The 23,104-nt window shown below is 44.9% G+C and overlaps 2 protein-coding genes across 5 annotated transcripts; one reads left to right on the forward strand and one right to left on the reverse strand.

Annotated features, from left to right (window-relative positions):
- Window positions 1-9,447: 9,447 nt before the first annotated feature.
- On the reverse strand, window positions 9,448-10,380 carry LOC125537677 (protein RALF-like 22). Its single transcript, XM_087540134.1, has one exon. It carries the CDS (start codon window positions 10,058-10,060, stop codon window positions 9,701-9,703), a length of 360 nt encoding a protein of 119 aa, XP_087396260.1. The 5' UTR covers window positions 10,061-10,380; the 3' UTR covers window positions 9,448-9,700.
- Window positions 10,381-16,691: 6,311 nt separating this feature from the next.
- LOC125525987 (glycerophosphodiester phosphodiesterase GDPDL7-like) lies at window positions 16,692-21,584 on the forward strand. 4 transcript variants are annotated; one of them, XM_087528991.1, is made up of 11 exons: window positions 16,693-17,037; window positions 17,256-17,710; window positions 17,879-18,001; window positions 18,175-18,468; window positions 18,757-18,884; window positions 18,979-19,480; window positions 19,635-19,700; window positions 19,793-20,089; window positions 20,180-20,319; window positions 20,434-20,920; window positions 21,041-21,584. In XM_087528991.1, the coding sequence occupies exons 3-11, from the start codon at window positions 17,902-17,904 to the stop codon at window positions 21,310-21,312; spliced, it is 2,286 nt and encodes a 761-aa protein (XP_087385117.1). In that variant the 5' UTR covers window positions 16,693-17,037; window positions 17,256-17,710; window positions 17,879-17,901; the 3' UTR covers window positions 21,313-21,584. The 4 variants fall into 4 exon arrangements, with proteins under 4 accessions (XP_048546973.2, XP_087385117.1, XP_048546961.2 ...); XM_048691016.2 differs by having other exon boundaries at window positions 16,692-17,705; XM_048691004.2 differs by having other exon boundaries at window positions 16,693-17,710.
- The last annotated feature ends 1,520 nt before the right edge of the window (window positions 21,585-23,104 follow it).

The raw sequence follows: 23,104 nt of genomic DNA on the forward strand, positions 1-23,104 counted from the left end.
TCTACTTACAACAAAATACTTATGTTGCTATTTTTATTTTTTTTTAGTTTTTTTGTTTTGTTTTGTGTATTATTTATTTTGTTTTGTTTTTGCTTTATTTTTTAATTCTTTTTGCTTTTAATTTTAGAAAAATTATAAACTTTCTGTTAGTGCCATTAGTTTTCAAATTTGAATAGTTAAAATTTGAATTCTTTGAAATTTGTGTGAATCACAAGTTTGTGATTACCTTTACTAAAAAAATGAACATAGATGCACCTATAGAGAAAATTCGACCTAAATTCATAGTTTTCAAATGAACTCTGAAAAAGTTGGCATAGCATACTCGTGTGTTACAAAGTTGGCATAGTATCATCATAATAGTTGCGGGAGAAAGTATTTACTTTTTCTTCGCTTGTGTCATTTTCTTATTGCGCCGTAACCATGGATAATTTTTATCGTTTATCAGGATGCTTGGGTCAGCCTTGACATTGAAGGGAGGAATTTCATGAAACTTTTCATAATCTTCAGACATGTCTGTCTTGCCCTCCACTCCCAGGATGTCCCTTTTTCCTGGAAAAACTATGTGGCGCTTTGGCTCATCGTATGATGTATTCGCTTCCTTATCTTTTCTTTTTCTCGGTTTGGTAGACATGTCCTTCACATAGATAACCTGTGCCACATCATTGGCTAGGACGAACGGTTCGTCAGTGTACCCAAGATTTTTCAGATCCACTGTTGTCATTCCGTACTGTGGGTCTACCTGTACCCCGCCTCCTGACAGATTGACCCATTTGCACTTAAACAAAGGGACCTTAAAATCATGTCCGTAGTCAAGTTCCCATATGTCCACTATGTAACCATAATATGTGTCCTTTCCGCTCTCGGTTGCTGCATCAAAGCGGACACCGCTATTTTGGTTGGTGCTCTTTTGATCTTGGGCGATCGTGTAAAATGTATTCTCATTTATCTCGTATCCTTTGTAAGTCAATACAGTCAAAGATGGTTCCCTGGACAACAAGTACAGCTCATCACAAACAGTGTTGTCACCTCTGAGACATGTTTCCAACCAACTGCTGAAAGTCCTGATGTGTTCACATGTAATCCAGTCGTCGCACTGCTCCGGGTGTTTGGAGCGCAGACTGTTCTTGTGTTCATCGACATACGGGGTCACCAAGGTAGAGTTCTGTAGAACTGTGTAGTGTGCTTGAGACCAAAAATATCCGTCGCTGCATATTATTAAGTCACTTCCAAGAGTGCCTTTTCCAGTCAGTCTCCCCTCATACGCGATTTAGGGAGACCTATCTTCTTAAGGTCAGGAATGAAGTCAACACAAAACCCGATGACATCCTCTGTTTGATGGCCCATGGAGATGCTTCCTTCTGGCCTAGCGCGGTTGCGGACATATTTCTTTAGGACTCCCATGAACCTCTCAAAGGGGAACATATTGTGTAGAAATACGGGCCCCAGGATGACAATCTCGTCGACTAGATGAACTAGGACGTGTGTCATGATATTGAAGAAGGATGGTGGGAACACCAGCTCGAAACTGACAAGACATTGCGCCACATCACTCCTTAGCCTTGGTACGATTTCTAGATCGATCACCTTCTGAGAGATTGCATTGAGGAATGCACATAGCTTCACAATGGCTAATCGGACGTTTTCCGGTAGAAGCCCCCTCAATGCAACCGGAAGTAGTTGCGTCATAATCACGTGGCAGTCATGAGACTTTAGGTTCTGAAACTTTTTCTCTGGCATATTTATTATTCCCTTTATATTCGAAGAGAAGCCAGTCGTGACCTTCATACTGAGCAGGCATTCAAAGAAGATTTCTTTCTCTTCTTTCATAAGAGCATAGCTGGCAGGACATTTATACTGCTTCGGAGGCATGCCGTCTTTTTCGTGCAAACGTTGCAGGTCCTCCCGTGTCTCAGGTGTATCTTTTGTCTTCCCATACACGCCCAAGAAGCCTAGCAGGTTCACGCAAAGGTTCTTCGTCACGTGCATCACGTCGATTGAAGAGCGGACCTCTAGGTGTTTCTAGTAGGGTAGGTCCCAAAATATAGATTTCTTCTTCCACATGGGTGCGTGTCCCTCAGCATCATTCGGAACAGCTAGTCTGTCGGGACCCTTTTCAAAGATTACGTGTAAATCATTGACCATAGCAAGTACGTGATCACCGGTACGCATGGCGGGCTTCTTCTGGTGATCTGCCTCGCCTTTAAAATGCTTACCTTTCTTTCGACATTGATGGTTGGTCGAAAGAAATCGACGATGGCCCAGGTACATATTCTTCCTGCATTTGTCCAGGTATATACTTTCAGTGTCATCTAAACAGTGCGTGCATGCGTGGTATCCTTTGTTTGTCTGTCCTGAAAGGTTACTGAGAGCGGGTCAATCATTGATGGTCACGAACAGCAACGCCTTTAGGTTAAATTCCTCATGTCTGTGCTCATCCCACGTACGTACACCGTTTTCATTCCACAGCTGTAAAAGTTCTTCAACTAATGGCCTTAGGTACACATCAATGTCATTGCCAGGTTGCTTAGGGCCTTGGATGAGAACTGGCATCATAATGAACTTCCGCTTCATGCACATCCAAGGAGGAAGGTTATACATACATAGAGTCATGGGCTAGGTGTTGTGATTGCTGCTCTGCTCCCCGAAAGGATTAATGCCATCCGCGCTTAAAGCAAACCATACGTTCCTTGGGTCCTTTGCAAACTCATCCCAGTACTTTCTCTCGATTTTTCTCCACTGCGACCCATCAGCGGGTGCTCTCAACTTCCCGTCTTTCTTACAGTCCTCACTGTGCCATCACATCAACTTGGCATGCTCTTCGTTTCTAAACAGACGTTTCAACTGTGGTATTATAGGAGCATACCACATCAACTTCGCAGGAACCCTCTTCCTGGGGGGCTCGCCGTCAACAGCACCAGGGTCATCTCGTCTGATCTTATACCGCAATGCACCGCATACCGGGCATGCGTTCAGATCCTTGTTTGCACCGCGGTAGAGGATGCAGTCATTAGGGCATGCATGTATCTTCTCCACCTCCAATCCTAGAGGGCATACGGCCTTCTTTGCTGCGTATGTATTGTCGGGCAATTCGTTATCCTTTGGAAGCTTCTTCTTCAATATTTTCAGTAGCTTCTCAAATCCTTTGTCAGCCACAGCATTATCTGCCTTCCACTGCAGCAATTCCAGTACGGTACCGAGCTTTGTGTTGCCATCTTCGCAATTGGGGTACAACCCTTTTTTGTGGTCCTCTAACATGCGATCGAACTTCAGCTTCTCCTTTTGACTTTCGCATTGCGTCCTTGCATCGACAATGACTCAGCGGAGATCATCATCATTGGGCACATCGTCTGGTTCCTCTTGATCTTCAGCAGCTTCACCCATTGCAGCATCATTGGGCACATCGTCTGGTTCCTCTTGATCTTCACCAGCTCCCCCCGTTGCAGCATCACCGTATTCAGGGGGCACATAGTTGCCATCGTAATCTTCTTCTTCGTCGTCTTCCATCATAACCCCTATTTCTCCGTGCCTCGTCCAAACATTATAGTGTGGCATGAAACCCTTGTAAAGCAGGTGGGAGTGAAGGATTTTCCGGTTAGAGTAAGACCTCGTATTCCCACATTCAGTGCATGAACAACACATCAAACCATTCTGCTTGTTTGCCTCAGCCGCATCGAGAAACTCATGCACGTCCTTAATGTACTCGGAGGTGTGTCTGTCACCGTACATCCATTGCTGGTTAATCTGCGTGCATTATATATAATTAAGTGTCCAAATTAATAAAAGTTCATCATCACATTAAAATCAAAGTACATATATAGTTCTCATCTAATAACATATAGCTCTCCAGAGCATCTAATTAATTAAACCATACATTGAAACTATGTAAAACATTTCAATGCGAAAACAAATGCAATCATAATCGCAACCAAGGTAACAATTGATCCAACGGCATAATGATACCAAGCCTCGGTATGAATGGCATATTTTCTAATCTTTCTAATCTTCAAGCGCATTGCATCCATCTTGATCTTGTGATCATCGACGACATCCGCAACATGCAACTCCAATATCATCTTCTCCTCCTCAATTTTTTTATTTTTTCCTTCAACAAATTGTTTTCTTCTTCAACTAAATTTAACCTCTCGACAATAGGGTCGGTTGGAATTTCCGATTCACATACATCCTACATAAATAAAATCTATGTCACGTTGGTCGGCATAATTTTCATAAACAATAAATGAACCAATAGTTATAAAGATAATATATATACCACATCCGAATCATAGACAGGACGAGGGCCGACGGGGGCGGATACCAAAACCATCGCACTATATAAGATGCAATAAGAAAAATAAGAAAATAATACAAGTATCTATGTAAACATACAAGTAAGAATATTTTTTCCTTTCAGAAAGAAGATAAGAACAAGATGCTCACCACGGTGGTGCCGGCGATGAGCTCGGCGCGGGTGATCGACGGCGGTGAAGACGGGGACGGGGCGTGACGAACCGCTAAACCTAGACAAATATTGAGGAAAATAGAGCTTGGAGGTCGAGCTTGGAGAGGAGAATGCTTAAGTAGTCTGGCTCGGGCATTCCATCAAACACCTTGTGTGCATAGGAGGTGAGCTAGAGTACCACCAAGCCCTCTCCCCCTTGGCCAAAAAAAAAACAGAGCAGTGTGCTCTGCTCTTACATGAGGGGGTATATATAGGCACCTCATTGGTCCCAGTTGGTGGCATGAACCGGGACTAAAGGGGAGCCTTTGGTCCCGGTTCAAGCCACCAACCGGGACCAATGGTGGTGGGCCAGGAGCGAGGCCCATTGGTCCCGGTTCGTCCCACCAACCGGGACCAAAAGGTCCAGACGAACCGGGACCAATGGCCCACGTGGTCCGGCCGGCCTCCTGGGCTCACGAACCGGGTCCAATGCCCCCATTGGTCTCGGTTCTGGACTGAACCGGGACTAATGGGCTGACCCAGCCTGGACCGTTGCCCCCTTTTCTACTAGTGTTAGTAGCACAGGTCTAGTCCATTTAATATTTCTCCATGGCAGTTCATTGATACTTAAGTACTACCAATATTTCTATGTGGCTCTTCATTGATCCCCGAGTAGTTTCAAAAGCAGTCTTGGAGTAACGATCGAAGAGCCCAACAATCACAACTCCCACTTAATGGCCGTACAACTCCAACAGTGTACAACATATCAATTGCACAGAATGCATATCAGTTCCATCACATGTTCAATACAAATATACAATAAGAGTACAAAATGGGGCACACCATAAGCATCGATTGTCCAACCACTAGTATAGCATGTTCAGGGTCTGTAAATTAAGCAAGGTAGGACGTAGGCACCCAACACACACCTACTTACCAATTACCCAACATGTTTGCTGACCAGGAAGCCCATGCTTCACTTATTTCACCAAACAGAAAAGAAAGAAAGAAAGAACACACGACCCCATAGATATTCTACAGACAAGAACCTCGGGATCAGAGTGCATGCTGATTAACTTCTCCTACCAGTGAAGAAAATACATGCACATGTTGATCTTCTGCAGCTGCAGAATAGCATACAGTAGAGCTTCATCGGTTGGAGGGCACCCAGGGACGTAGATATCCATCTGAACGATGCGATCGCACCCACACACGAGGGAGTATGACTAGTGGTAGTATCCACTGCCATTAGTGCACCTTCCCATTGAGATCACCCACTGCAAGGCTTTAACATCTGGTCATAAAACCTACTGAGAGTAGATGAAGCTCATCATGTTATTTGCATCTAGATGTTATCCACATTTAAATAGATACTATCACTCAGATGTAGTCGGAATAAATTCCATATGTAAAATGATTTTTCAAGGCTAGAGTGTGTTGAAGTATAAATATATCGCCTAGTCTTTTTCATCAGATCGGTATTTTGGTTGCATTGGGTAGAGTATGCATGCACTTCTATCTGATACCAGAGCCAAGAGGTCTTGAGTTCAAGATCCGGCCTCTTCTATCGGATCGGTTTTCTGGTTACACTGGTTAGAGCATGCACTTCTACAGAGTGTAAATCATTATCTACACACAAGAAATATTCTCTCATAATTCTACCTTAGGTTTCTATCATTCGGAGTGTGTGGTGTAATAGACTTGTGAATTTTTTGTCCATCGTGGTAGTGTAGAACTGGTAAATTTTTGTTACGTCACTGATATAAAAGCATGATGCTTAGTTTTACACTACCACAATGGGCAGAAAATTCACAAAACCTGAATCATTAGACCTGCCAATATCCTCGTAATATTTTGTTCACTTTTGCTGACAGCTTTGCACGAAAAAAATTGTGAAAATACATTATTTTGGGATATCAAAAGTAAGCATCTATGCTGCATTTAGGTGCCTAAATTACCCTAGGTCTCACATTCCCAATCTCTGAAGCCATCAGGTCATTCTGAACAGTGGCGGATCTAGAATTTTACCATAGTGGGGGCAAGAGTATGGGCAATGAGGATTAAACAGCACAAAAACTATAATAATGTATATACATATGCACTAGTAAAAGTGAATCTGCATTTTTTTGTGGGGGCCAAGGCCCCCACCACCCAACCCCTAGATCCGCCACTGATTCTGAACGACAAGTTTCATCCAAACGATTCGTACTTATGAGCCGCCATAGTATTGGACATTGGCACTTGCGTCTCAACATATACAACTAATACAATATGCAGGTGTTTCTGATTCCTCTAATTCCTATGGTCGAGACTCTGAACTTAGGCTATCTCTCATATCTTGGTCTTTATCCTATATTTCGGCTAACTATTGTCTCTTCTTTTTTATGGGCATGGGGAGTGACACCTGACAAGAAGGGAAACACGGCAGCATCCTCTTATAGCATGAGCATCCGAGTAAATCAGTACTGGATGCTAAACATGTGACCTGCTATACTATAGGGTTACCTCACCCAATACATATGCCAGTGACTACTTGTATAGCACTTCCCTGATACTCCTCTGTGACGCTTCATTGATTCTCAAGTAGTTTTAATATTCCTCTGTGTCGCTTCATTCATACTCCCCAAGTAGTCACTGCGAGACTTCATTGATACTCCTCAAGTAGTTTTCAAAGCAGTTTCAGAAGCAAAGATCGAAAAATTCAACACTCACAACTCTCAGTTAGCGGTCGCAAACTCCAATAACATTGTATACATCATCACAATTGCATAGACTACAATTTTTTTTTTATCACTTGTGCAGTACAAATACAAAATACGAGTACAAATTGGGGTACACCATAAGCATCAACTATTCAACCACCAGTACGTAGCATGTTCATGGCCTGTAAATTAAGCAAGGTAGGCACCTAATAGCCAACACACACCTACTTACCAATTACGACGGCGTGTTTGCTGACCAGGAAGCATGTGCTTCACTTATTTCACCAAATAGAAAAGAAAGAACAAAAGAAAAGGAAAAACACAACAGATCCCAGAGATACTCAGCAAGCATGAACCCAGGGTTTGAGGCATTGATTCACTTCTCCAACCAGTGAAGGAAATCCATGCGCTTGTTGATCTTATTCTGCAAGACTGCAACTAGAGAACACCATACAATAGAGCTTTAGCGGTTAGCGTAGATGCCCACGGGAATGATCTGGTCGCACCTATGGGAATGATCCAGTCTCCCATGCATGACAGTATGAGGAATGGTAGTATCCACCGCCGATGGTGCAGCTGCCCATCGAGATCACCCACCGAACCTCTGGCATTTTGATCATAAACCCTGTGGAGAATAGATGATGCTCCAAATGTTAGCTACATCTGGATATTACCCACATCTAACTAGGTATTATTGGTCAGATATAGTCAAAATAAAATTTCAAGTGTACAAAATGTTTTTTCAGTAAAAAGACTCATTACCACATCAAAAGTAACACAAGGCCGCAAATTTGTTTTATCATGACTCGATTATTAGGGTATCTTAATCAAGAAATCTTGAGAAATTGCCATGAACAGTCATTACTATATATGCAATTTCAATATAACTGTTGTCGCCATGAATCCAGAAGGCGAGCCAAAGTGGCCGAAGACATAGCGTGAGGCACTGGTGTGCATTGTCTCCGCCATGCAGCAGGCGAGGCCGAATGGCATGGGCCTGATCGAGCTCCGCCATGCCTAGTTCATCAGGTTGTCCATCTTGGACACCATGAAGTCCACCGCCATATGGAGCGGGTGTGTTGTTTCCATTGCGGCGGTGGAGCAGGCGAGAGGGACTCGGAGTGCGATATGCCCGTGCGGGGGAGGAGGAGGCGTGGTGATGATCGTGGGTCGTGGGAGGCAGACAGTGGTGGTGGGAGGTCGGGTGAAATGTCACGAATTTCTTTGTATTTTTTACACGAAATGGACGGCCTATTCAATTAGAAAGGTCTGAAATGCCATGAATTTGTTTGTATTTTTTACACAAAATGTCTTGAGTTACGGAATTCATGGATTCTATAAAAGAGAGCGTATGAGTTGTATTGTTCTGTTTTATTACGCTTTTACCACCACAACAATGGCATGGTTTTAGTCGTCTTCTTAGCCTTCAAGCCATGTTTCATCCTGTGGCCTGGGTTTACAATTGTGCTGCAATTCTCTGGCATTTTTTTATCTTTTTGTAAACCAGATTTTGGTCCGTGACTCCAACACCAAATATCTTTTGATTTTATAATTAAATTTTTTGCGAGGAAGGATTTCATAAACTTTCAACATCAGACAATATTGGATCATGGCCATACGCAAGATGGCATTGACATATGGTAACCTACTCACCACAGAGAAGGAGAACCCCATAAATTTAGGAAAAATAGATTACACGAAAAAAAAGGGAAACTCAAAGTAATTAATTATTGAAACAAACAAATTCCGTTAAAATTCATGGTATATAATTATAACTTGGAATAAAAGTATTGAAAATGAACTTGATTGTAACTAGAACTTGTTCAAAAAGGGTAAATTATAGATATTTTTAAATGGAAATTAGGTAAAGCTACAAATAAGTTACACGGGAAAAAATACATAAAACGTGAATGTTCATAGCTTATTTTATTACGCTTTTCCTAGAATCCTTAGTTTTTTTTTCATAATGTGTGTGTGTGTGTGTGTGTGTGTGATTTTGTTTCGTATTTTTAGAACATAGGAATACAGTGTTTTAATTAATTTGCACCCTTTTGGTAACTTCCCCAAAGAAGTTCTTCTGACAGATTTCTTTACATTTTCAGTTTTCCTGTTTTCCAAAAAAAAAAACTTCAGATTTGATATTTCTTTCCTGGTCTATCCGTCTTCTATCTTACTGAAGCTGCATGCGTGCGAACAGTTGGTACACTACTATTGTTCGGTTGCACTGCTTTGACTGAAAGTAGAGACCAAATTAACTCGTCCGGTTAAAAAAGTGGAGGCTGCATAATGGCTGGTGCTAGACTCAAGTGACCAAACATAAAATCAGCTGATTAACCACCACACAGACTTACATTTTCACTACACAGACATGCAGTTCATAATGCTGACCAAACATAATGGAGGCTGCATAATTACTGTACGTGCTGCTACGTACTAATCATGCATGCTCGAGATCAGACGCTCACGTACGCGCGTGCGTCCGTCCGCACCACACCCACACCGATCGGTCGATCGATCTACCACAATGCATACCCATGTCGACGGCCGACGGGTGGACGGATCAGTTCATGTTGCGGGCGCAGCGCGTGATGGCGGAGCAGCCGCGCGTGTAGGGGTTGGCCTGCTGCATCGGCCCGCAGTTGGTGTAGTAGGACTGCCCGCGCTTGTCGCACGGGATCGCGTCGGCCCGCAGCGCCGCGTAGCTGATGTACCTGGCGCTCGGCTTCCTGCCGACCAGTTCCTGCTCGTCCGCCGCGTACTGCCCCTGCAGGCCCAGCGTCGTCGTCCCGTCGAAGGCCTGGACCGTCGTCACGCCGCCGCCGGCGACGCACGGCAGCTGGCAGGCCACGACGACGACCACGAGCAGCGCTACAACGGTGGTCATGGCGATGCCGGTTGCTGCTGCAGGGCGAGGCGCCATGGATGGATGGACGGATGAGCTGAAAGCTGGATGCAGAAGGAACTAGTAAGAGGGAAGAAGGTGCGCGGCTCAGTGAAGGGCTTGGATGGATTCAGCGGGAGGAAGAGGCGAGGGGAATGGTGACGTACGTCGATGCCACTGGAGATCGAGACAGGGATTTATGGAGGCCGGCCGGCGGGGTGCGCTGGCAAGAAGAGATCTCGAGTGAGTCAATCAATGGCGTCCCGGGCGCGCATGGTCTGTCTGGCACCCTCGCTCGCTAGTCGCTAGTCAGCCGGCCGGCCGGAGTCCACGAGATCTTGCATACAAAGATGAACAAGCCACAAACACACTGATGTAGAACGCGTGCATGTTCCGTTTGCCCTTTCTTATGAGCAGTGATTTCTTCCCCTCGCTCCTTGATCATTTACATCTGTCACCTTGGCCCGGCATTATTAGGAAAGACCAAAATGGGCTCATTCTTTCCTTTTCGAAATGTTGGTTTGTGGGGTTTGGAGTCAGATGGAATGGAAGTTTAAGTGGAAAAGGTATAAGAGTGAGGGAGCCAACTCGCACCAATGTCTTCCAATGGGGTCCTTCTTAATTCGTCGGCACGGCTCCATTGCGGAATAATTCCTATCATGTGGCAAAAAGAGTAAAAATCTATTTCTCACGCCTAATCCCTCCACAAACTCCACTCGCCTTCTACCCAAAAGGTTACCAAACAGATTGTACTTATCACCGACCCTGGGGGTGGGGTGGGAGGGGGGTGCGGGGGGCGGGGGTCACATGGCCACTATGAATTGAGCACAGCGGCAAAGGGTCGCAACTGACCACACTCACCTCTCACAAACGAGCATAGCACATCGTCACTTATATCAAAGCCGAAAAGGGACTCCAATAGAGGTTTATAGGGGGTATGGGTGCGAAGATAGGTCACTTAGATTATTATTTTTTTGCGAAAAAACTTCCAATCTATTCATCTTCAATCATGGCAGTGCAATGAATACCAAAAATAATAAAAATTACATCCAGATTCGTAGAACACCTAGCGACGACTACAAGCACTGAAGCGAGTCGAAGGCGCGCTGCCGTCATCGCCCCTCCCTAGTCGGAGTCGGGCAAAACTTGTTGTAGTAAATAGTCGGGAAGTCATCGTGCTAAGACCCCATAGGACCAGCGCAGCAGCACAACAACCGCCGCCGATGAAGAGTAGCGTAGATCAGAAGGATCCAACCTGAAAACACATGAATGTAGACGAACTACGAGCAGATCCGAGCAAATCCACCAAGGACAGATCCGCCGGAGACGCATCTCCACACGCCCACCGATGATACTAAACACACCATCGGAACGGGGACTAGGCGGGGAGAACCTTATTCCATCTTCAGGGAGCCGCCGCCGTCTCGTCTTCCTAAGCAGGACACAAACCCCAACAAAACGCGAAAAAACAACTGAAAACAAAGCCCTCCCGCCGACAAGGACCGAGATCCACCGCGCCGCCATGGTCCTAAGGCCATCGGAGACGAGGCAAGGGTACTCTAGACTTTTCTTGGGGAAGAGGCTCTGTTCAGGTCCCAAGTACAGGTCACTTAGATTGGAGAGGGCAAATCTCCAGAGTGCAATGAAAGAAAGGGTTAAAGATGAAATCCCATTATCCGAGCCAGGCCAGTGAGACTTTTCACCAAATATCCCTCAATCCTAGCTAGGAAACACTGAGAAAATATGCATTCATATTGTCTTGAAATTAAGTCTGAATGTCCCAATACAAGAAGGGGTTTTGAGGAGGCCTTTTGGGATGAACTTCAAATCATGCAAAAATACCTTTGTTCAAGCTACCACTAAGCGTGAGGCACAGCATTAAAGATAGTACCCCAGTCCCCAGATCGGGTGAAACAGGAGACAAATAAGAAAATCGTACTTGATCACCTCTGCTGCTACATCTACAGTACTAGCAAGGTCATCTGGCTAGTAGCTAGTTCATCTACCACAAAATTCAAGAGCCCATATGTATAGCAGAGCTAGAGGCTGCAGCAAATTCAAAGCAGAACACACCAGACCTGAAAAGGGGATCATACCTACCTCTGGAGATTAATTACGGTAGGAAGTAGAGTACACGCATCCAATATTGTTGCAAAGATCAATAGAGTGGTGCATACACTAAGTGCAGTGCAGTAGATAAATGTGATGATATAGTATATTGGTTTGGTTTTGAGCTCCTTTTTACTGTTGTCGGTCGCTGAAATTTACGTTCATCCCATCAGCTTGCATGTGCTTGATAAGGAACTCGAAGCCCGGGGCCCCCCTTGAAAATAAGTAACGAGTTGTTGCACGTATATGTTTACAAACATGTGTCGTCTCGTTTCTGCTTATCAAGTCCGTATTTGTTCTTAGCTTAGCTAAAGTTCCTATCAATCGAGCTCATGAGTAGCTCCTTAAACTCATTTGTACTCTCCCCTTCTCAACATATTTTTCTAGATCGGATTTAATATAATTGTACTAAATTCGAGACACTTATTTTAAGACGAAGGGAGTATTTCACTAGCTCGGGTGTAGACCTTTTAATCACAATTGGCTTTGCCCGCATCACAGAACACAAATCTTCTGTTGGTATGTCTCGGAGTTGAATAGTGGCAAAGTTGATTAGGCGAGTTGTCATCATGAAACCCTGCAAAAAAGGAAAAAAGAGTTGTCATCATGAAACACACTCATGGCACAATGACGCTATAGTGTTTGTCGCGACCCGACCCGAATGAATCAAGCGCTCTGTGCTCAGGTGTCATCCCTGGATCAGTAATGCTGACACCACACAGTACATCGAAGGATTTATAGCAGAGTGGCAATCACACACTTATTACATCGTTGTCTCAAAGAGAACTTATTACAATACACATGGCTTAAGGCCATCTAGTGTCGATAACAGCGGAAGACTCGGAAGATAAATGGGTCCATCAACTCCAACGGCATCACTGAGTATAGAACCACAACCTAAAAGCACCTTACTCGTCGTCTGAAAAGTCTGCAACATGAGAAGTTGCAGCCCGAAAACGGGTCAGCACATGGAATATGCTGGCAATGTAACACATAGAGAGTAATGGAATGAAACAGCTATACTATATGCATATATGGCTGGTGGAAAGCTCTATGGTTACAGTTTTGCGTAAAGCCAATTTTTCCCTACTGCAAAGGAATAAATTTATTTAACTATCATGGTGGTTGTTAAACATTGAGAATGGTTGACAGCATTCTCAATCCCAATTAAGTGAACAATTAAAACCCAACAACATTAATTAGAAGTAACATGTTGAGATTCACATGATATTCAAGTACTAGATACTCAAGTTGTCCATAACCGGGGACACGGCTAATCATGATTAGTTTATACACTCTGCAGAGGTTTGCGCACTTTTCTCCACAAGACTCGATCGCCTCCATTTGGTTTCTCGCACTACATGGTGTTTGAGAAGACGGATGACCGAGACACAGTCTTTCAAAAGCGCTAGCACCTTACATGTGGGGTAGACCGTACCACCTACAACCCCTACATCTGCTAGTCCACCCCGTAAGAGTTCGCACAACTTAGTCAACTATGCCAGAGCCCATAATGGCTTGTGGCTGCACAGGAAAGTTTCTAGCATGAAAGATCTTATGATCCCTTTGAGCCTGGGTGGCGGTCCAAAAAAAAAACAGGCAAGTCCTGATAGACATCAGGTGCCTCAATCCACCCAGATGTGTGTTTAAGTTGCCACCTTAGATAAACCATTAAAATTATCAACTCACATCTGTCATGGATATCACTCACCCAATCCACGTCTACTAGCATAGCATGGCATAATAAGCAAACGTAGAAGTAACTCCCAAAGGTTTCATAATAAACAGGTAATAGGTACTACCTCATCTACTTCCCATCCCACAGTTTAATTAGATCCTAATCATGCAATGTGAGAGGATTGATCTAATGCAATAAAACATGGGTTGTAGAAAAGGTATGATCAAAGTGTTACTTGCCTTGCTGATGATCCGCGAGACCTAGGGTTTCGAAGTAACAAGCGGCGCAATCCGGGTGATCTATCGCAGACAAACAACAAGCACACAATAAGTACTCATCTAATGCACAGGTAAAACTCGAACAAGAGATCGAACCAGAAAGTTCAACTTAAGAACTCCGGTTGCAAAGAAAGAACGAACCGAACAAAGAAACGAAAAACAAACGGCGGAAGAAAACAACTCGGTTCTAGCAAGTTGAAACTAGGTCAAATTTTACCGGGGCAAAAGCTTGTTTAAGTTGATTAGACGGAATGGCGGTTTCGAAACGAAACTCCAGGCGTTTGAATCACCTGATTCCGATAAACGAGTGAGAAGAAAGACTAGAACGAAAATCGGATCTGAGATCGCGATCGCGGAATAAATCCGACGAGAAGAAAAGAAGAACGGTTAAACGAACGGACGTTCATTAACCTAGAAGAATCCGGTGATCACGTTCGTTAGGACGAACGGTCCAAAGGCAACTAAATCGGAAAAGAAAACGAATCCGATCTAGGGTTTCGGAGAAGAAAACCGAAACGAAAAACCGATCTAGAAAACGAATCAGAAGAGAAGAAAAGAATCGGAACGATTAGAAGAAAATGATCCGAGGAAAAGAGACGCGGGGCAACCTCCGGCGAGGTCTCCGGCGAGGGGCTCCGGCGGCGTGGCGTAGGGCGGCGGCGGCGGCGTGGGCAAGGTGCGGCGGCGCGGGTGTGGGGTGGCGCGGTGGCGGTGTAGGGCGCGGCTTGGGGCTTGATTTGATGGGTTTAGAGGGGGGGGGGTTGGGGTATTTATATTGGGGAGGGGAGGAGAAAACTTGGGGTAGGAGACAAGAAAAAGAAAGGAAAAAGGAAAACGAAACAAAGGAAAGGGGAGGGGCTAACCCTAGCCGGACTCGGCTAGAGCAAGAGGCGGCGGCGGCTGGCGCCTGCCTTGCCTGGCGCACGGCGCGCAGGGAGGCCGGGGCGGTGGCCGGCTGGCTGGGCCTTTGGCCCGGCTGGCCTGCTGGAGTCTTTTTTTTAACGGTTTCGCGCGCAGAAAAACACAGGAAAGAAAATCTAAACGGGCTTCAAAAATTCTAAAGTAAATTTTCCCCGACTCCTAAAAATGAGTCGAACAAAATGAACTTTACTCCGGACCTAGAATGCAATTTTTGAAAACGCGCATTTTTTCCTATCCAAATAAAACGCAAACAAAACTCCGGCAAAACCAAAATTGATCTATTTATTAAATCTTCATTTTTCCTAAATTTGGGAAAGTCATATTATTCCCTCTCTTATTGTTTTGTTATCGGAAAAAATTTTGAAGATGAAATAAATAATTCAAATGATCCTCTTTTCAAATTCGAGAAAACTCTCAAATATGAAAATAACAAAATCCCCAACTCTCTCCGAAGGTCCTTGAGTTGCGTGAAATTTCTAGGATCAACCAAAATGCAAGAAAACATGATATGCATGATGATCTAGTGTATAACATTCCAAATTGCAAATTTGGGATGTTACAGTATTAGACGTACGAGAAGCGGTAACTAGCGTTTGCAAGCACTCATGAGCTTTTTAACGATCTAAATTTCTTTTTTTTGCGGATGTAACGATCCAAACTGAGCTTAAATTTTATCTCGTTAGGCTAGCGAGCCTCTAAACCTTAAGGAGCCAAACATGCTCGTTATCCGCCCGTACTTGCAAACAAAATGCTTCCTCCTTTTTTTTCAAAAATAAGCCATCAGATTTGTTATAGAGGATAAATATCAACACAAAGCACCTCACACAAAGAAAAAAAATTACAAGGATGTCCCTGAGACGCACATCAGCTTGAAGTTCCATCACGAGCCACAAGTGCACCGCCGCTGCCACCATTGCTGCTCCCGAGCCTCGGCTGGCCAAACTTTGTTTGTAAACGCGGATTGGAAATCTCCGTGCTACGGTCTCGAGGGACCAGCGTGACCGAGCATGAGCTGAAGTTGTGGAAGTCGATATCGCACAAATATCCAAAGAAGTCAGAGAACACAGACTGTGGGATCCATGAGGAGCAAAATCGAGCTTCACCGGGTGCGCCCGATCCGCTGCTGCCATCGACGAATTGTAGACCAGAGCAACCACCAAACCGCCTGAGAGGGCCTAGAACTGGAGCACGGTGTCACCACCAAGACGTCGACCATCCCAGGAGCACACAAACCGCCGGATCCGCAGATTGACGGGAGGGCATGCCACTCTCATCCCAGCACCGCCCCGAAGCAACACCAATGTGAAGAGGAGGTGGCGGATTACGTCGATCCCTTCCAATTAACGCCGATGGGGACTAAGCTAACCTTATCTACACGATGGGATGAGAAGAACGTGATCCCCACCTCCCCACGCTGCCTGGCGATGAGAGGAAGCAAGGATCCACGCCCTCTCCGACGGGAGGAGTGGAAAACGCGGCTTCTCCCTCCATTTCAAATATATACTTCATATATTCGGGTCAAAAAAAATATATACTTCATATATTAGATAAATATAATATGAATTTTTTATCATATAGTTTACTCTCATTTGTCAATTCGGATTTTCATTGTATATGTGGATCTCCGGTTCAGGAAATCCATCGGTTTTCATCATTTTAAAAATAATATTAACCCGGCTGGTTTTCACTGTACTCGATGCACGCTCCGCCGCTCAGCAGCCGCCTCGCCTTCGTCCCGTCTGCCGGCGGCCGGAATCCAATGTCGCCGTGCCGTCTTCTCCCTCTAACTCCCGCCACTTCCACCACCCATCCCCGCCGCTCCCACCGGCACGCGGCGGATGGCGAGGGCCGCCGTCTCCCCGCGCTCCTCCTCTCGGCGCCTAGGGCATGCAGGGCTCCGTAGCGCCGCCGCCTCCCCGTCCATCCATTACTCCCGTCGGAGAAAACCCTATGTCCTCGTCGTTATTCCTCCCCTCCGTCGTGCTCGACCCGTCTCCCGGGCACAGCCTCCGTAGTCCGTTCCGTTCGTGGTGAGATTTCGCGGCCGTCTCTAATTGGGGAAATGGGAGAAAGCATACAGAGGTCAAAGCCTCAGATCCAATGCTGGCCTTTTATGTTCTCATGACCAGTTATTTCTGTAAATTTTGCTAGATTTCTTAAACCAACCTCTGCATCGTGTAATTTTCATCATATATACATTGTGTCCCGTCCCATTTAATCTATCTGAATTCTGAACATATGCATGTAGGTTCAGCAAGGGAGCGGCGAGAAGGCACCGAACACGTCCAGGATATCTAGTCTAAGGTCCTTGGATGGAGTTGCTCTGACTCCAGCAATGGCACGAAAAGAAAACCATCTCTCTGTTTCTTTCCCTTTTACATTTTTATATAAAAGGGGAGGTTTTTCTGGCTGTTGAGGTGGAGCAGAGACTCGCCATACAAGTGAGTGAGAGACGATCATCCATGCCATGTCAAAACCCTGTCCATCGCCCGGGAGGCCCCTATTTTTAGAAGCCTTTCGCCTCGTCTTCTGCCTCCTCCTTTGCCTCCTCTCCACAGTCTGATTTAGAGACCTTGCATGCATGCCTTGCCTGCCGCCTATCCACAATTTAGTTCCTCTAGTTTTGTGGGTGCTAGATCCCTTTCCCCAAACCCACTCCGTCGCGCTAGCACATTTGAAGCCTGAATTTCCCCACAAGGTCTGGTGAGATGCTGTCATCCTTTCCCTTAATTCTGCAACTGTTTTGCTTGCGCCTCCGCGATTATTGTCTGAATTGATTCGTGAAGAGACACAGATTTGTCTATCTTGCATCTCTCGTGAACGCATGGTACTTACGTATGTTGCATCTGTTGTGAAATTTGTGTGATGCAGCAGGGTGCTCGTCTCTAACCCGAATGGGAGCAACATATCCTCTCGTTTTCTTGATCCTCTTACTTCTTCATGGAACCAAGGCTGCTTCGGATCCTCCAGTACCGGGATGGCTGACTCTGAGTGGTAAGCATCTAGCCCATTGCTGAGTTATGAATTGGGATATTTTTTTTGTTTAGCATGCGACAAAGGAAAAGCGCGTATTTTGTATAGAAGAATGTGAGCTAGAAAGTATGTTCTTTCAGCCTACATTATGGTTTGTCTGCCGTGCTGCTAATCTTTCTAGTACTGTCCTACAGGTCGTCGTCCTCTAGTCATTGCTCGTGGGGGTTTGTCTGGGGTAGTGCCTGAGTCAAGCCAGCTTGCATACAGCATGGCAATGGGAAGTAGCTTGTGTGAGGTGGTTCTGTTCTGCGACCTGCAATTCTCTAGCGACGGTGTGGGCTTCTGCCATGGCAGCTTGAGACTTGACAATTCGTCAAATATTGCTGAGAAGTTCGCTGACAGGGGCTCGACTTATCAAGTGAATGGACGAGATGTTCAAGGATGGTTTTCTCTGGATTTCAAATCAGAGGAGCTACATAGTGTCCTATGTAAGCAGAAAAAATAATCTTGGTTATCTTGAAAATCGTAACCGTAAAATCAAAGTACTTTATCCATGCTCCATGATGAAGTTAGCAATTGCAAACGTGGTAAAAACACATATATTTTTCCATATTTGGAGTGAATAAGGTTCAAATGGATCCTTGAAAGTTTTTTTCTTCCAAATGGTTGATCCTTTGAAATCATTTCTGATTTTCCATTTAGGTTCTGTTTTTAATTCTTCTTCTTTTTTCCTGTTGCAAAGTATTGACTTGTCACGTGGTTTGATTATCCCTCAGTGGTTCAGAATGTTTTGTCTCGCTCAAATACATTTGACAGAACACAGGAACTGTTGTCGCTTGACAATGTGGTTCAAAGCGTCTTGGCTCAAAAAGGCGAGCTTCATGTAATTTGGGTCAACATAGAGGTAGATGTGGTTTCACTAACATTCAAAGATTCACCAAGGATCTCTTTGTACTGTACCATGTTCTCTATCTAATAGAAGTTCATATTTTCTTTAGTACAACTCGTTTTTTCTGGAGCACGGATTAAGTGGCGAAGATTACATATTGGGACTACCAAAAGAATTTCCTGTCACTCGCGTCTCCTCACCAGAATTTGCATTCTTAAAAAGTCTCAGTGGAAAGGTCAGAAGTGATATAAAGTTGATTTTCCGGTTTCTCCGTGAAGACCTTGTTGAGCCTACGACAAAGAGAACATATGGAGAACTTCTGAAAGACCTGAAATCTATCAAGGCCTTTGCATCGGGGATTCTTGTTCCCAAGCAATTTATTTGGCCACAGAATAAGGATATGTACTTGGAGCCGTCTACCAGTTTGGTCAAAGATGCACATGCCCTAGGGCTGGAAGTGTACGCATCTGGATTTGCCAATGATGATCCCTGTATGAGTTACAACTACAGCTATGATCCCAGCGCGGAAATCTTGCAGTTCATAGACAATTCAGACTTCTCGGTCGACGGCGTTTTAACAGACAATCCACCTACCGCATCAGGAGCCATAGGTAAGAACTGAAATGGAAGAAGCTATAACTGAAATGGATGTTGATGAAAATTTTGAAATGTTACTTTATACATGATAGGAACGTACCCGTACAATTTAGCTCTTCGTTTTTGATTCCTGTTGACAACATCTTCATGAGGATCCTTTAATTGCAGTGTGCATGGCACATACCAAGGGCAATGCATTCGTTTTTCCTATTGCTAAAGATGGAGCTCCTCCAGGTAATCTGGCAATCTTCTCCTGATCCATGGTGTTGCTTTGCTAACTTATCACCATCTTGTAACACAATATACTGATCCCTCCACTCAAGCAGGAGTAGAAGCAAACGTCAGGCCACTGATCATAACCCACAATGGTGCGAGTGGCGTCTTCTCAGACAGCACGGACCTTGCCTACCAACAAGCGGTGAAAGATGGCGCGGACATAATAGATTGCTGGGTCCGGATGTCGAAAGACGGGGTCGCCTTCTGCCTGGGCTCTACAGATCTCAACAGCAGCACGACAGCAGCCACAACTTTCTTGGAAAAAATGACAACTGTCAATGAGATACAGAACAAGTCGGGCATTTTCTCGTTTGATCTCTTATGGAGCGAGATCCAAACCTTAAAACGTGCGAAGCAAGACATACTCCTTATTTTGTTCTGCCAAAGATTTGCATACACTAACATTGATGTCACATGTTTTTTGTTCACCGGAGCAGCCAACCTTGTCGGTCCATTCGCAGACGCACGCCTGGAGAGAAATCCTGCGGCGAAGAACGCTGGCAAATTTATGACACTGGCTGAGTTCCTTGATTTTGCAAAAGCCAGCAACATCACTGGTATACTGATTGGCATAGAGGTAGACAGCATATATAGCATCCTACTTTTGACATGATTCATTTGCTCGCTCCTGTTACCTATGTTGTTATTCTGTCCAACTGATCAAGAGAGGTCTTGTACCTACCGAGTGCAGCATGCTACGTACCTTATAGCCAGAAGCCTTGACGTGGTGGATGCGGTCTCCAAAGCGCTTGTCAAGTCCGGGTACGACAAGGAGACCTGTAAGCAGCGCGTGCTCATACAGTCAGAGGACGCCCCGGTGCTTGCGGCGTTCAAGACGTTCCCCAAGTTCCAGCGGGTGCTGACGATCGAGTTCGACATAAGCGACGCCTCCAAGCCTTCGGTGGATGAGATATTAGAGTTTGCAAACGCGGTGAAGCTCAGGCGCAGCTCTGCCGCGCGGGTCAACGGCTTCTTCCTGGAGGGGTTCACCAATTCCTTGGTCGACAGGCTGCATGCCGGCAATTTGCACGTGTATGTCGGCGTCCTCAAGAATGAGTTCATGAACCTCGCGTTCGACTACTGGGCCGACCCCTTGGTGGAGATCGCCACGGACACGTTGTCGGTGGGCGCCGACGGGATCGTGACCGAGTTCCCTGCCACTGCAGCTGCATACTTCAGTAAGTAGCAGTATCTGCTTTGCTTGATGGACACCATGGACGCTTTGGTTAAATCTTCTTCTTCCTGACGCACAATGAAATATATAGTCTGACTTGATCTCTTTGGCGGATGGATTTCAGGGAGCCCATGCGCCAACTACGAAAGAAAGGACCTTCCCTACATGATCGACCCCGCCACACCCGGCGGCTTGCTCCAGCTGGCTGCCACTGGCTCGGTCCCTCCGGCGCCCCCTCCGGCGCCGGTGCTCCAGCCCCAGGACATCCTGCAACAGCAGCTGCCGGTGTGCCCCAACGACCCCATGTTCCGGACCTTCCGCTGCCGCCTGGGGCCCAAGGAGACGCCGACGGGGAAACCTGAGTACAACATCAATATGGCTAGCCTAGATGACTAGGTTCCTTGTGGTGGAACCAGCCCATCCGGGTTCAAGTCCTAAACTTGACATGGGTGCTCTCATAGAAGGTGTGTGCTGCCGACGGGTGAAGAAATGCTAAGACGGACATCATCTTGTTGCAAATACCCCACCCCACTCTTTGCGAGTTTTGCTAAGTTCGTTGTGCATTACATACTGGAATTAATGCGTTAGTTACCTAGTTACGTGGCACTAGAACAACATCGTGTACTGAGTATTCGAACAAGTTTGCTTTTAAAGTGGGCATTTTTTTTTGTTATGATCCAAGGTAGTTTGCTTTTAAAGTGGGCAATTTTTTTGTTATGATCCAATGTAGGCGTTCTGCCGATGCCGATTTCATATAGATAGATGGAGAAAATGCAAATAAATGCTGGTTTCATATAGATAGATGGACAAAATACAAATAAATACGAAGTGGACCGATTTTTATGAGGAAAGCCGACCGGGGAGTAGTGAGCAAAATCTTTCAAAAACGCCTCCAAGGAGGAAGATGGCGTCAGCAAACGTTGTAGTCGTCAACATTCTTCCAAAACAGAGCATCACACCGATGGTGAAAGAATACGGTCCGGTGCTTATGGAAAGATGATGGCGGTGTTTGTTTGACAGATGATGAAATGCGAGAGTTGGCACTGGTCTTCTATTGTAACCTCTATACTTCTGATGGTTGTGATCAAGTTCAAGAGATGCTCCAGAATATTGATGCATCCGTTTCAATGAGATGAACAACCTGCTATCAAGGACTTCTCTGATGATGAGATTGAAAGGGCATTATTTGATACTAGTGGTTGGGGCGCACCGTTGATGCGCCTCCTGAGCGGAAGCTCTATGGTGCCAGGTAGGTGTCACCCATTTCAGTTTCTTTTTTAGGCCTCCTTTGGTTTAGAGGAATCTTGTAGAAATTTCATAGGATAGGATTTCTATAGAAAAAATTCCTTTAGAGCCCTTTGATTTGTAGAAATGGAATCCTATTCCTATGGAGGAATTCTTCCTATCCTCCACATGCATAGGAAAATAAACATTAGCCTAGACTCAATGAAAAAATCCTATGATGTGAATCAAAGAGCATCTCCGTTCCTATTCCTACTCATAGGATTTGAGATACATGTCATCTCATTTTCTATGACTTTTCTATTCCTACGATTTTCCTACCCTATGAACCAAAGAAGGCCTTAGTTTTGTTTGGCACATGGATGAGATTAACCATCAGTAGCAACTAATGAGTTATCTCAAAGAGCCTGATGCCAAACTTCATTAAAATACAAGGGGGATTTTGAAAGATCAGTTATAGGAAAACAGGAATTTACAGGGTCAATTTTCAAGAAAACAGTGCTTCAAGTCTATACATAGCCTCAGAGACCATGATGATTACACTACCCACATAATACACTCAGCAGGGAGAAAACAACAGGAACATGATTCGAAACAAGACAAGCAGCTTGCAACTCTCCAGGATACCTCATCAATGATAGCCTCAAACTCCCTGTCGGCAAAATTCTATTTTGTCAAAGATCATAACATTGTGTTCTTTTCAAAAATTTCCATGTATTGATATCACCATAATATCGACATGTACTTATAGATGAGCTATAGATATCTACCAAATAGAATTAAGTTTCGGAAAATAAGAAACTGAACTGACTACTGTCTATTTGGTCTTGTCCAGCTCAATAAGAAAAATCTGAGCAAGATAATGCAAGATTTTGCTCACGCTGCTGAATGTGATGATGCCGTAATAACTACTACAATGATTAATCTCGACCTGGTACAAAAATAA

Source organism: Triticum urartu, chromosome 1A, assembly GCF_056163025.1.
Source record: "Triticum urartu cultivar PI428250 chromosome 1A, HENAU_Tu73, whole genome shotgun sequence".
NCBI lineage: Eukaryota > Viridiplantae > Streptophyta > Magnoliopsida > Poales > Poaceae > Triticum > Triticum urartu.

Excerpts from the sequence above, each read along its gene's own strand:
- LOC125537677 (XM_087540134.1), bottom strand. The coding sequence starts at position 10,060 with ATGGCGCCTCGCCCTGCAGCAGCAACCGGCATCGCCATGACCACCGTT.
- LOC125525987 (XM_048691016.2), top strand. The coding sequence starts at position 17,902 with ATGGGAGCAACATATCCTCTCGTTTTCTTGATCCTCTTACTTCTTCAT. Across the intron at positions 18,002-18,174 it reads GGGATGGCTGACTCTGAGTG|GTCGTCGTCCTCTAGTCATT; the intron begins GTAAGCATCTAG and ends ACTGTCCTACAG. Across the intron at positions 20,921-21,040 it reads CACTGCAGCTGCATACTTCA|GGAGCCCATGCGCCAACTAC; the intron begins GTAAGTAGCAGT and ends GATGGATTTCAG.